The sequence below is a fragment of the Diceros bicornis genome, chromosome 38 (assembly GCF_020826845.1).
Source record: "Diceros bicornis minor isolate mBicDic1 chromosome 38, mDicBic1.mat.cur, whole genome shotgun sequence".
Classification (NCBI taxonomy): Eukaryota; Metazoa; Chordata; class Mammalia; order Perissodactyla; family Rhinocerotidae; genus Diceros; species Diceros bicornis.
The window spans coordinates 26,947,601-26,962,404 of NC_080777.1; the positions used below are offsets into that span (position 1 = coordinate 26,947,601).

The 14,804-nt window shown below is 39.7% G+C and overlaps 1 protein-coding gene across 2 annotated transcripts in view; it reads left to right on the forward strand.

The window, feature by feature from the left end:
* The window catches only part of NEK7 (NIMA related kinase 7), a 151,201-nt gene that overhangs the window by 59,552 nt on the left and 76,845 nt on the right, over positions 1-14,804 (forward strand). For both annotated transcript variants that reach the window (XM_058533742.1, XM_058533743.1), the window contains exon 2: positions 1,958-2,042. In XM_058533742.1, coding sequence (XP_058389725.1) covers positions 1,986-2,042 — 57 coding nt within the window. In that variant the 5' untranslated portion in view covers positions 1,958-1,985. The remainder of the gene's footprint in view (positions 1-1,957; positions 2,043-14,804) is intronic.

The window sequence follows — 14,804 nt, forward strand, 5'->3', positions numbered from 1 at the left end:
AGCATTTGAAAAAGACCTAACATCTATTTATAAAATCTTTCAGCAAAGTAAGAATAGAAGGACACTGTCTCAACCTGATAAATTAGGGCATCTATGAAAAATGTACACCTTGCATTATGCTTAATGGTGAAAGACTGAATGCTTTTCTCGTAAGATAGGAACAAGAAAAGGATGTCTACTCTCTACTTCTGTTTATTGTACTGGCGTTTCTAGCCATTGCAATACGGCGAGAATCTACAAAAAAGCTATTTGAACTAATAAGTGAGTTTAGTAGGTTTGCAAGATAAAGGGTCAATATACAGAAATCAACTGTATTTCTGTACACTATTAGAAAATCGAAATTAAAAAACCCACCGCTTAAAATAGTATCAAACAATATAAAATACTTAGGAAATAACCTGGAAAAAGATGTGAAAGACCAGTATGTTGAAACTGAAAACCATTATTGAAAGAAATTAAACCTAAAATAAATGAGATATCCTATGTTCATGGATTTGAAGACACAATATTATTAAAATGTCAGTTCTCCCCAAATTGATCTATAGAGTTGATGTAATCCCAACAGGCTTTTTTTTTTAAAAAAAAAAATAGAAACAGGCTGATTGTAAAATTTATATTAAAATTAGATATGTGATTAAGCATATATCAAGACTTTATTATAAAGCTACACTAATTGTGTGTGTGTGTGTACATATATATATATACTGCATATATATATGCAGTCATTTGATACATGACAAGGATGACATAGCAGCAGTGTAGTGGGGTGTGGGGTAAAGGATAATTTTTACATATATGCTTTGAAGTCCATTGGATATCCATATGGAAAAACAAACTGAATACTGGCTTTACCTATGTTATACGAAAATTTAATTCCAGGTCTGTTGCAGATCTAAATACAAAAGGTAAACAATAAAGCTTACATTAGAAGATAATGTGTGAAAACTTAGAGTAGGGAAATAATTCTTAAATAGTACACAAAAGCATTAATCATAAAGGAAAAGATTGATTAATTAGGCCATATTAAATGTATGAATTTCTGTTCATCAGTTAATTGAAAGATGCTATTGGGAAGGTTTTAAAAAGACAAGTCACAGGATGGAAGAAAGTATTTGCAATACAAATGACCCATGTCTAGAATATTTTTATTGCTTTTTGAAGAGTATGATGAAGTAAAGATGGGTTTTAGTTTCTCCATCTGTTAATCCCATTTGAATGGACCCTGGTTTTTTGAACCACAAGATTTTAGGTATAAAATAAGGCTTACAAAGAACCTAGAAGTACTTGGCATTGTGTAGAATCGGTGGGAAAGTAGCTTTTGGACAGGGGCAACGCCTGTGTCTTGTTTGTAGTTCAGTTCTCGAGCCTTGTGTGGCACTTGGCATATAATTGGTCTTCAGCCTAAGTTTACTGAATTAGTGCATGTCTGTTTTGTGATTACAAGTGAAGTATGCATAAAAGAGTAAACACCCTCATGTGAGGACTGGCCTTTTAAGTTCAAACCTAAAAGTCACAGTAGGCATTATAGTTGGATGTACAGAACAAAAGTACTAACGTCTTTAGATTATGAAGGTGAGGTGCATTTTATGGATGAGAAACACTGACCATGATTATAGGAACCTACCGTGGTAATTACCTTCTCATATTGGGGAGGGTAAAGGAAGCCTCTGATCTATAAGGCATAATGGAGAAGAGAGAACTTCATCTCACAAAATAGGATTTTCTAAGCACATAATGCTGCTTTGGAGAAGTGGAATTAGTTGGGACTGAATATTCGTGTTAGTTAAATGGAACTTGGATATATAGCAAACGGCAGATATAAGAGTATGGGATATCTTAATGGATACTTTTTGAAGCAGTAGGTAAATCTCTAGTATTTGAATGCATGCATCAGGCATATGATGAGCAACACTTGGTAATAATTACATTATTTAAACTTAACTTTACGTTTTTGCAGAGTTCTTAAGTTCCTGTTGCTTCAGACAATGGATGAGCAATCACAAGGAATGCAAGGGCCACCTGTTCCTCAGTTCCAACCACAGGTAATTTGTTCTAATAAATGCTGGCATAAGTGTATATATCTATACTAAATGTGTGAGGAAGGAAGTAGTACAGTTACAGTTCCTTTAGGAAATAAAGTAGCCAAAAATAGTAATTATGAATTTCCAAGTTTAAGTCAGAATTGTTTCTGTTTAAAATATTGTTTTAGAATACTTACTTCTCATATCAAACATGAAAAAAAGGGCAGCTTTAGCTTTTAACTTTAATTGAATGACCTATAGGCTTTGAGGGTTAAGGTTAGGCTTAGGAAGAGAAAAACAGGTGTGGCTGTGCCGGTTGTGGGAGTGTCTGTATTCTGTGCCCATCTTTGCTTAGGCGGGCTGCTCCTGCGTTTTCCACAGCTGCCTTCCATTATGGTTACCTTTTCGCTTGCTCTGACTAGTAGTGTGTTTCTCCTGTTATGTAGTTGTTTGTTTTTTGTAACATAAAATGAAGTAAAAAGAATGTTTCAGTAAAAAAATGTATGCACAGTATTGAAATTCATTCTTCAGCATCCCGTACTCATTATGGATGTTGGCCATAAAGCTGAATATATAAAACATGTTTAAAATAACAGACACCCCCGTGCAGGGCCAGCACCTTATTTTTGTTTCTGTTACGCGTAAAGACTGTGTTTCTCAGTTTGGTGTTTGAGGCATTCTACAATATGTCGCAAATTTCCTCTGCTAGTCTCGTCCCAGTTTTGCTTAGATAGTAATTCTGAAATTGAAGACTTGATAGAGGTTCTTTCAAATGAGTTCTGTAGTCAGCTAAGTTTGGGAGAGTTGGATTAAACAGTTACTTGATGGCAGTGCTTCCTCAGAGCCTTCCCCATGCTGACATACGTTGTGAATTTCCAAGAGGGAGATACAGGGTGTACTGTTTTCCAAACTTAAATTTAACTATGGGGCTCTTTTTTTTTTAAGCACATCTGTTCTCTCAGAATCAGTGCCTGTGAAGCACAGTTCAGAAAATACTGCCTACAAATTTTGCACCCTCCATCTTTGTCTCCCGTTTTTGAAATGTTGCCCATCCTTCAAGGACCATCTAAAATGCCATCTTTACTATGAAGCTTATTCTGATTTTCTAAGTGTAATATATTTTCTTGGAAACCTGATGATACATTCTTTGTATGTCTCTTCTGACACCTGTCTTTTTATGTGGACGGTTTCCTTATCTTTCCTATTGGATTAAAGTCTCCTTGAGGAAGAGGACCGTGTCTGACTTCCCTTAGATGCCCTGTGACGCTGCACTTTCTCGCGTGTATCAGGGGCTCCATGAGTACACGTCATTGAAACCAACCAGGGACTCCATCAAATGAATATGTTTAAATTAGCCCTTTACCTAACTGACTTGTACATTGCTTTTCTTTGTTATACCTAGTCTCTGTATTCAGAAAAAAGACCCTTTAGCTTAGAGTAAGGCCAATATTTCAATTTCAAGATGATTGTTTTTTTAAATCTACCATCTGTATTTTGTTATGGTCATAAATTATCAAGCTTATAATAAGCAACTTCTGTCTATTAGATGTAGACATATCTTAGTACCAGTTTTACAAAAAGAAACACTATTGTTTCATATTATTTTGTTTCTAGTGCAGAAGGTAAAAGATGCACCTCTAAACGTTAGGTGGTTCGTGCTGTGATTTTGAAATTCACGGTTTGAACAGCCCTACTTTTCAAAGGGAAGAAACAACAAGCACTTTTATTTTGCCTCCTACTGACTCATCACCCAGGAAAGGCCGGAACGAGAGCCGCTGTTTTCCAGTGAGACTCGGGGCAGCCACACAGCTTCCGTGTCAAGATTCTGCGCGTGGTTCTGCCGCCTGTTCCACCGCTCCATTCGTTCATGCCTCCTGCTGCTGCTCCCTGTGGGCGGACCCCTCTCCCTGGGGACGCAGGCAGGTGTCCGCCCAGGTGCCAGCTGCCCGTGGCCGGCGGGGGAGGAAGGGGATGTTTTCCCCCTCTGCCTTCAGACCGATGGTGTGAGACGGTGAGAGAAAGATGACCTGACAGGAACTTATAGGCGCTAGTGCTTATTAAGTCTTTGAGAAATGTTCCTGTGCTTAGTAGCATTCTTTGAAAGTCTGGGGAAGGACAGCCTCTGCCCGGGGTTGACAGCCTTCTTTTGTTTTGTTCCACACCATTGGCCTGAGTAACGGGGGTGATGCGGCAACATATGGTTCGCAAGTGACTTCTATTGCTTCTGTAATGCTAGTATCAGTCTGCACGTAAACAGAAACCAAGGAAATCGCTTTCTGAGTGTCAGATACCAAGTCCCTGTTATAAAGAAGGGTGTTGTATATCCTTGGCATGTCTTTCTTTTTCTTATTCTGAGATGAATACTGTAACTCCATAATGTATAATGTGTGGTCTTGTTTTTAGTACAGTGTGAGTTGCTTTTTTTTTTTTTTTTTAGAATGTGAGATTTATGTATCTTTATTAATTTTTTTTGTCATTACTGTCATTCTCTTGAACTTAGGGAAAATCTTTTCTGTTAGCTTCTCTTTCTTTACCTTCCTTTGATTTTCTTTCTTCATTCTTTGACTTCTTCCACTAAAGCCTAGAATATACTGAAAGGATATTTTGACTAGATTTTTATCCTGTATATTCTCCTTGCTTTAGGACTCTTGTTTTTGGAACAATTGACTTAGCTTAATTTAAAAAAAATACGGACTGTATAAAAGATGGTGATAGAGAAATAGTAAAATATTTACTTTTTACTGAGACTAATTTTAAACAATGGAAGTTTACAATTAACATTTTGTGAGTATTTTGATTTATGGTCATTGAGTGAAGAGGGCTATGGTACATTCACTTTTTATCATAAAGTTAAATATAAAAGTTATAATCAGAGTATAATTCTAAGAATTTCTGGGAGCGCTTGGAGGGAGGATTAATCTTAGTTGTTAACGATCATCAGGGCTCAGGTTATCACTGTTGTTGGTAAATTTGAAGATATCTAGTGTAACACTTTGGCTGCCTATGAAAGACCATCCCAGATCTTCAGGTGGGCAAACAGGCACTCCTTATTTTCACAGCTTGGAACGTATGAGCATCTTGTCTTGGAGTTTTCCAGCCCAAGCAGTGAGGTAGACTGACCATTCCTCTAAGTTCACGGCAGGCCAGACTACAACCCACTTGTGCTTTTGCATCTCTGTGAAGTGAGTGTAGAGAGATGAGAGGAAGTTTACCTCGTAGCCTGTCCAGGGTAGTAATCTGGGTGCATTGTGGGTCAGAGCCAAGTAGCCCCCAATGGACTTTGTTGAGTGGTAAGACTTTTGGACATGATAAGTATATTGCCTCTACCTTTCTTTAGCTTATTTTACAGAATTACTTGCTTTATAAAATAAGGGTTGTCATTTAGCTTGCTTCTTTGATAAATTGACTTTGCCAGGGTGCTTGTCATATAGCACATCTATTTTTGGAAGTCTATAGAAATTTAGGTGTAATGTTCTCCTTTTTACAGTTTACTTCGTTGAATAGTTTTATTGATGTAGGTACAAGAGAATGAGCAGCAGCTGTTTTGGGGAAAGAGGACTCTTGCCGTCGTTTAAATTCATGACCACGAACCTCAAGTAAACCTTAATGCTGCTGAGCAGGCATGTCCTTGGTCCCTTCACTCCCCCTTCTCCTCAGACTGTTTCATGTCTTTTCTCCCCACAAACCCCCGGCACTTTCTCCCATCCTCACTCTCGGCTGTTGACCTGACTTCCTATTTTACTTAAAAACGGAAACAATCAGAAGAGAATTTCCGCAGACTCCTGCGGTGGATGTCCTCCTCCCGGAATCCGTGCTGATGTGATCTGCCGTTTCTGTTATCAGATGAGCTAGCCACACTGTTCCATCTCCATCCTCTACTCATTTTAGCCCCCTACTGGGTCCGTCCCATTAGCATACTGTTATGCTGTTATTTCCCCCACCTAAACAACAAAACAAGACCAGAAACCAACTTTTGAAGTCCTTGTTTTCTCCAGCTGTTAACCTATTTCTCTGCTGCCTTTTGTTGCAAAATTCCTAGAAAGATTAATTTGTAGTTTTCTCCCCCATTTGTCCTTTCACTCTCTTAAGTGTGCCCCAGATGGGCTTCCTCCTGCACTGTGCCGCAGCCTAACCTGCTCTTGCCAGGATGCCCCATCACCTCGTGGTGCTCAGTCCAGTGGGCAGTTCTTAGGCTTCATCTTTCTTGGATTATCAGCCCCATTTGATAGAGTTGATCATGCTCTCTTCTTTGAAACCATTTCATCGCTTAGCTTCCAAGACCCTTGTTTTTCTGTGGTCTTCCTGGTCCCTCCTTTGCGGATTTCTCCTCACCTCCTGGACTACCTAACAATGGCATCTCCAAGGCTTTAGACCTCTTTGCTGTCTCTGTCCCTTACTTGGTGATCTCTTCCAGCTTCATGATTCTCAATATGATCTAAATGCTGTTGACTCTCAAATTTATATCTCAATCTGGACCTCTGTCCTGAATTCCAAATTCATATGTCCAGTTGCCTACTTGACATCACATTTGCATGTCTCAAACCTAACTTGTCTGAAACCAAACTCTAAATATTCCCCCCCAAACTGTCCCATCTACAGTCTTCTCTACTGCACTGGCAAGTCCATCTTTTCAGTTGCTCAAGCTAAAACTCCTAGAGATGTCCTGACTTCCTCCCATCTCTCTCATCTCATGTCTAATCTGTTAACAGATCCTATAGGCTCTATCTTTAAAATATATTTAGAATTAGAATACTTCTTACCTCCTCTGCCGCTACCACTCAGGTCTGAGTTATTCTGATTTTTCACGTACCTTATTGCATAGCTTCCCAGCTGGTCTCTGCTTCCACCGTTGCCTCCCTTCAGTCTACTCTTAACACAGAAGTCAATACAAAATTGTATAAAATTGAAATATAAAATATGAAAATTCAGTCAAATCATGTCTGTTGAAAACGTTCTGGTAGTTTCTCATCAGCTTGCTCACTTGTTGTCTTCACGTATATATTTAGATATCCCCTTCTCTGATCATTCATTGAAAATTGAGTCTTCACACCTGCCCAGTAGGCTTTCATTGCCGTGTTTTTCTCCATAGAATTCATCACCTTTTCACTTTTTATTTTGTTCATTGTCTTCCTTCTTCTCCTAGAGTATAGGCTTTATCCCCAGTCCCCAGAACGGTACCCAGAACACATAGTAGGCATTCAGTAAATATTTGTTGAAGGAATACGAAGTTAGTGTCAAATCAACCCATTTTCTTTCTTTTCAAGCACCACCTTTTAAATGAATATTGTACAAGTAACCACCTACCTCCTCCATTTCTTATTGAACTTTTTTTTCACCTCCCACTGGAACAAACCTGTTTCCTCCAAGGACCCTGCTCCCCTTGTAACCCTCTCGAGTGGAGGCCACTTGTTCTCTACACCCATGTACCATAAGGATCAGGAGGTAGGACAGGCAGCCGCTCCATACATGGTGCCTCTTTCAGACCACTGCTTCTCCTTTTTCTTGGTGGTGGGGAGGGGTGAAACCTGCTGCATTGAGGCTTCTGTCACTCACCCAACGAAAGGAGACGGTCACCTTCCTTATAACTATTGCCTTCTGACCCCCTCATTACCCCTCCCATTAGTTGAAAACGTGACCACTTGGCTCACATCTTATCCCATTCCTCCCACTTATGTCCTGGGCAGTAGTACTGCTACTTTACCAGTACCTGCTGATGGTTGCGTTCTTATAATGCACCTACCCTGTGCTATGCCTTTTGAATACACTGTTTCATTTAATCCTAGCAGAAACCATAGGAGGCATTATTTTTCACACTTGACAAATGAGGAGACTGAGGCTCAGACTAATTAACTGACTTGCCGCATAGCTAGTGAGTGGGGAGCTAGGATTTGACCTAGGTCTGTCTGACTCCAAGCCAGCGATTCTGTAGCCTTCACAGAGAAAGTCCTCATGCATTTCCTGGCTGATTTCCTGGAGTCCGATCTCCTCAATCGCTGTGACTCGTGATGTTTTTATAGGTACCCCAAGCTCCTAGTCTTCAAGGTGAAATTTATTGTGTTCTACCCAAGATTGCACTTTTGCTTGTGATTAGTACCTCCATCCATCTAGTGCCCAATCTATCAACAAGGGAACTTCCTCCCCTACATTTAGGTGGTTTCCATGTCCTCTTGATTTTACCCCCTGAAGAGCTGTTGAATCTGCTAATTCTCTACATGCTGACTGTAACTACTGCAGATTACTGTCACTTTTGCCTGGATTATCGCAGCAGCTTGGTAGTTGATCTCTTTACCTCTCGTTTTACCGTTTCTAGTCCATTCTTTACATTGTAGCAAGAGTCGTCTTTCTGAGGTATATGTTGTAGTATATTCCTCTCCTATAAAGCTGGTCTTTTGTTGCTCTTAGGATGAATTCTGCATTTCCTCGTATGACTTAGAAGGTCCTGCGTCATCTGGTCTCCTTTTACTTCTCCAGCTGCATTTGGCATTTTGGACTCAGACTCAGCCATATCTTGCTTATACCATGCTCTCCCTCATCTCCAAATCTAAGGTGCTGAGGTAATGGTCTCAGGTGGTATTTAAGGAGATTTAGTTACTAATGGAACATAATGAGCATAAGGGTCATTATAATGCATATGAGCTACATTTCATGATAGAGACCCTAAGGAAAATGTTATAGTAGAGGGAATAGATAATTTGGAAGACAACAGAAGGATTCCTCTCAGGAAAATAATGATTATGGATGGTAGTTCCTTATACTAGTGTGCTTCTGATAAATAAGAATATCCTCTGCCAGCAGGGCAGTGTTCACTTTTGTAGATCGTACTTACATCAGTGAGTGGTAGATGTGGGTGCTCAACAAGGGTTTGTTGGATAAATGAATTAATGTCTAAAAAGTTAATTTAGTTTCTCCCTCTTCACCAGCCTAATATTGATCAATATTAACTAATTAAATGTTAGCTATATTAATATGTAGATTTTAGTTACTTTAGAGTTTTTTAGGGAAAGACTGTGTGGCAGTGTGGAATACTAAGAAGGCTGTCAAATGAGAAATGATTTCAAAATATTTAAAATTTGGTTGAGTTTTGAATTTAGATTGATTGTTCATATTTATGTACTTAGGGGTGAGTGTTCCTCAGATTTTAAAGGAAATACCTTGAGAAATTTAGATGATTTTGAAAAGAATGGGAATGCAGTTAGGATTCTCTCATCTGCTCTCTTGGAAATTTCTGCATTTCCTCCCATGACAGTTAAACATCTGACAGTCTGTTGAGAGTAATGTGGGCAAAGATGAGGCCAGCATTAGTCAAATAGTTTTCCAGCTTTATTTGGAACTATGTTCAGAGCCTGAAATATGGTTTTAATAATTCAGTGATGAAAATTATTCTGTTTTTGAGGGTGAATTTGATATTTGGAAATATTCCAAAATCCTTTAGAACCAAGTATTCACTTGGTGAATAAAGTAAACAGTTAGTCTTGGTATTCTTCTTTTGATCACAATGAGATATCTTCTTAAATGAGACCAGTAACTTTCATATTGTTCACAAACTACCTCTGATTACAATTTAGGGAGGAATTTCAGGCATATTTTCGGTACGGAAAGCCTTCCTGGATTCCTCCCAGGGTCCCTGTTTTGCAGAGCAACATTGACTGTATGTGTTCGAATATGTTTGTTAGAAATCAGTCGTATTATTTCACACTTTGTATTTTGTCGTCTTTTATATCATTATTATGCGACTATTATGACTTTTTCATTTGACTATAATTATGTTTCACACAGCTTTCTGACTAAATATTCATAAAACAAATATTTCCCAAATTTAGAAATTGTGATAATTATTTCTTTCTTCAGCCCCATTTATATAGAATAAGTTTAATTATGCATCCTTTTTTTCGCCTTGACTGGATCTCATTCCGTGTAGGAGAACGAGGGGATGGAGGAGGAGGCCTTTCTAGAGGGGTTATGAGAGGGTGTCTGATAGAGGATGAGAAAAGTACCTGGAATAATTTAACTCAGCACTAACTTCCAGAACCAACAAATGGGAGAGACAGAGCAGTGAATTAGATTGCCCAGAGTGAGTCGGCAAAGTGAGAAGGAAGGCCGAGGGCGGTACCCTGTGGTACCAGCATCTCTGGGAGGAGAATGTAGAGGAACTGGGAGGAAACAGAGGGACTGGCTGTTCAGTGTGGTGGTTTAGAGCCTGAGCCCTGAAGTCAGATTGCCTGAATTCCTGGATCCCCACTTGCTAGCCACGTGATGGAGGGCAATAAGCCTCACTTTTATTATCAATAAATGAGAAGAAGAAGAGTTTTTACCTCACAGAGTTGATATGCAGCTTTTAGTATGATACTTGCACATAGCACTCAGATGATGATGATGGTAATGACGATGACAGTGACAAGGTTCTGCCAATAATTGTCTTTGCCCACAGATTCCTCTCCCCGTTGCTTGCTTTGGTATCCCACATTACAGCCTTTATTACATTGTTATTACCAACCTTCTGCCCAAACTGCTGCTCCTTTCGCCTTGTTTCTCCCAGTAAACGGTCACCATCTGTCCAGCTGCTCAAGCCAAAAACCTGTGAGTTATCCCTGATTTCTCTCTGTCCCTCACTCCTCTTCTTCAGTTCATCAGCAGTTCCTTTGACTCCACCTCAGGATCGTAGCCTGATTCCACCTGCTGTCCACACCTGACGGGAACTCCCGGCTCAGGTCCACTGCCTCACGTCCTGACTCCCCGGCTCCGCGCTTGCTTTACCCAGTCTCTCTCCAGTTCCTTCTCCCACCGCGTGGCGAGTTGTCTTTGTAAAGTGTGTGTTGGCTTGCAGTGCGGTGCTCCCCTGCCTAGAACTCAGTCTCCTTGCTCTTGCTGTCCAAGCACTGTGTGATTTGTCAGTTTATCTCTTGACCCTCATTCCTGCCCACTGTCCCCCTGTTCTCCGTACTCCAGCCACAGTGGCCTTCTTGCTGTTCCTGGAACACACCAAGCTCATTCTTTCCCTAAGACATTTTCTCCAGCTGTTCTTTCTGCTGTGGCTGCTCTTTCCTTTCCTTCTGGTCTTTTCATCTCAGCAGGGGCATTCGTAAATTACCCAATCTAAAATAACTGTTCACTCATTTTCTGTTTTATCACTCTGTTTCTCTGCATAGTTCTTCAACATGACAAATGAATAGTAGATGCTGTTATGTATTTGTTCATTGTCTTTTTATTGTTTTTGTATTGTGTGTTTAACCACCTCCGCTGTTAATATTTGTGGACTAAATGAATAAATGTTAGAAACATCTTTCATCTACTTCTCTCTGTCTCTATTTCTATCTCTGTTTCTCTCAGTAAGAGGCTTTTTCTCTCTCTGTGTTTAATGTTACTGGGTGTAGCTGGTGGTGTTCATGGGAGTGGAGGAGATGGCAGTGTCTTTGTCGTTAGTTAACTGTGCTGCTCATGATAAGCTGGGAAAGATAATGAGTATCTTTGGTTACATAATTTGGATAGAGTAATTATTATGCCGGGTAGTATAGCCAATGATGATTAAATGATACAAATACTAGGATCTTATAAATGTTTAACTAGACAATTGGTTGGTTATATTTGGCCTCTCATTTTCTTATGCTATACTGAATTTCCTCCTTTGTTTGATGAAAAGCCAGTTATAATGATTAATGGCATATTGTTCAGACTGATGTAAATCTCTGACACTTAAGTGTCTTTAAGAATAGGTTACTTTTGAAATAGTTCAAGAAAATTTAGGGAGAAAGTTTTTCAAATGGGAAGAAGCATGAATAATTAGACTTTGGCACATGTGGGGTTTTTTTGTGTTGTTTTGTTTTTTTGGTTTCTGGTGAGGTTTGTAGAAAGTAATATATGATAGAATTGTGTTAGATAGTGTCAGAAGGATATTCTAGTTTGTGTGGTTTGGAGATGAGTAATATCTTTTTCAAGATCATAGCATGAGTTTTATTGCTAAGTAAAATTGAAGGGCATTTTGAAGTTTTCTTAGTTTTAAATTTTGGAGAAATTCAATAATAATATGAAATATAATTTATTAATTTACGTAATTGAAATATGAAAATCACCAGTAAGAGGTGAGTTTGCAGTAACAATGAAAACCTTATTAGTGATGCTAAATATTGTAATTAATACTGGCTTATTATTTGATCATTGATAACAATACCTCTGGGAATTATCAGGACATAATTTTCTCTCTGGGGAGTCTATTGAGTGCATGCTGTGACTCCTCTGATTTCCCTAGAGAGAATTATCATCGTACTGTTATCATGAATTATCTTATTGCTCATTAAATGTCATTGCCTTCAAATTTAGAGCAAATTAAAGAAATTAATTTAGTCCTAGGAAATTATTAATTGTTTAAAGAGTTTGCACCTGTGAGAATAAGAGCCAGTGGCGAAGAAGAGTGAATTTTCAGATGAAAAGTATTTCTGTGAAGGAAGCTGTAAACACAGACTGACATGTAGAAGTTGATCCCAATTAGTTAGCAAGATCTGGTGTTTTGTGGTTAGAATGCGTTCAGATCCACAAGACATTCGCTAAGAAGAAGCCAGAACATTTAAGATGTTCTAGAAAGCTTCGTTCACTCTAGGGTTTGACTTATTAGTTGTCATATGTGATTTTGAATATTTATGTTTCTGAGATTTCAGGATGCTTTATAATATAACCTGTTAGTGTATAGATTCAGATACCACAAGAGGCTAAACTTAATAATTTACCACAAAGATATAATATAAATGCTTCCAGGATCAGTTTTAATTATACCCTTTAAGTAAGGAATTGTGAATGTCTTATATTTAGTAAATTGGAAATAAAGTAATACTAAAGAACAACCTATGTAGGCTTCTGGTTTGTTATCCATTAATTAGTTATATTTTGAGACTTCTTCCAAAAATGAATCTGTTTGAAAATAGTTATGTGGGGTATATAGTCTTTATTTAGTAATTTTGGAAGATACTGTGTGCTAAATTAGCTGTGCCTTCTTTCAGTTTTCTTTTGTCATGAAGAGCATGCGGTTTCAAACTCAGAGGGATTATGAGCTTTGAACTGATTTCTCCTCTTCAGTTTACCTGTGATTTTAAACTTTATTTTAAGCATGTTCCAACCAGATAACCTAATTGCCACCAGACATGGTTTTATGTATTAAATGCTCCTCCACAAGAATTATTAAGAGAACTTTGGGCAGAATAACTATCGTTAGAATGGTGTATGCACCCAGGTAGCCGTCTGACCAAGGGGTTAGGCTGTCTCCATCCATGAATAGGAAGATAATCCATGTGATGAGTGGGGTCCCCGCGGGAAGGCAGGGCCCAGGACTGGGTGATTCTCAGAACTCCTGTTAAGTATGCCGTTGGCATATGGGAAATCTAGCAGTAGGTAGAGACAGACTCCAATTGCGGCCTGGAAAGAAGGACTGGAAAAGAAAGTACAGGCGGAGACTAAAGAATTCCAGTCTTGAACACCAGAGGACGTAAAGTAGGCTCCAGGAGCACAAGAGCCCCGTCAGGAGAGTGAGGTGGTAGAGAGCTGTTCCTGCTGGCCCTCTTGGGGAGAGAAAAGTCTTCAGTTCAAGTAAGCACCCGCGTGGGCTCGGCGCTGTCGTGGGTGCTTACATCCGTTATCTCACTCAGACACAGTTCTTTGGGTGGGCTTTCCCCTATTTCATAGAAGTAGGAAACGAGGTTTGGCTGGCTTGGCCAGTTCAGAAAGATACCGAGCATCCGAACTGGGATTTGAGCCCAGGCCTTGCTGGCTGACTCCAGAGCCCGTGCCTTTTCTGTTGGGCTGTATGGGAACGCGGTGGATTCTTCTGTAATGCCGTGCCTAGGTCAGGCTTTGGAGCACAGTGTTCAGTACTTCCCCTGTCGCTGTCACAGGGGCATTGGTTGATTAGGGAAGTCTCTTTAATAGTGGAGGTGGAAGGGATTTCTCTGTTTCGCCCATCGGGAAGCTGTTGGGGCAGAGGCAGTCGCCGTGCTGTGTAGTTGGACGCTTCTCCACTACACTACACTGCTTCCCCGCTAGATTCTACCTGGAGCCTATCAGTGTTACAGTCGTGCGCTGTGTATTTAAAGCCTTTTACATTCATTAAGTTCTTTCAGATACTTTCACTTATTCAGTAAAAATTTACTGTCTTTTTTAAATAAATTTTTTAAAAATTCATTTATATAAATATTCATGTCAGGCAACCTTCATGGCATCTGGGTACGAAGATTAAACCTGATCTTTGCCTTTGAGAAACTCAGTGTCTGAAGGAGGAATATATACATATAAACAAATGATTAAATCCGATGTGACCCAGTACCTCACCCAGTGCCCGAGTTTGTACAACCGTCTCTCAAGTCAAGTCACCACTGTTAATTGCTGTGGAAGCAGAGAGGCTGGAGCCAGTAAAGCCGTGTGAGCGAGCTGAAGACGACGCCTTAGAAGGGCTGGCAACTGAATCTTGAAGATGAGTTGTGGTTTGCCAGGTGTGAGGAGCGAAGTTATTCAGAAGGCATGGGACAAGCAAATGCCTTGCGTGGAGAGGCCAGCGCTCAGGGTGTCTTGGCGAACAAATGGTGTGGCGGGTGGACGAGGCCCGCGGCTAGGGGTGAAAGGGACTGAAGGAACTCTCTGTCATAGGTAATGGGGCATTACCCGCATTTTAGAGTAGAAGTAACAGAGTAGGTTTTTACTTTCATCAAAGTTGAAGGTCCTTTAAGTGACTTATGTCAAATCCAAAAGCCATTTCGTGCAGCGCAGAAAAATACCCTGGTCCTTAAGGGACTGCAGGAGACTACG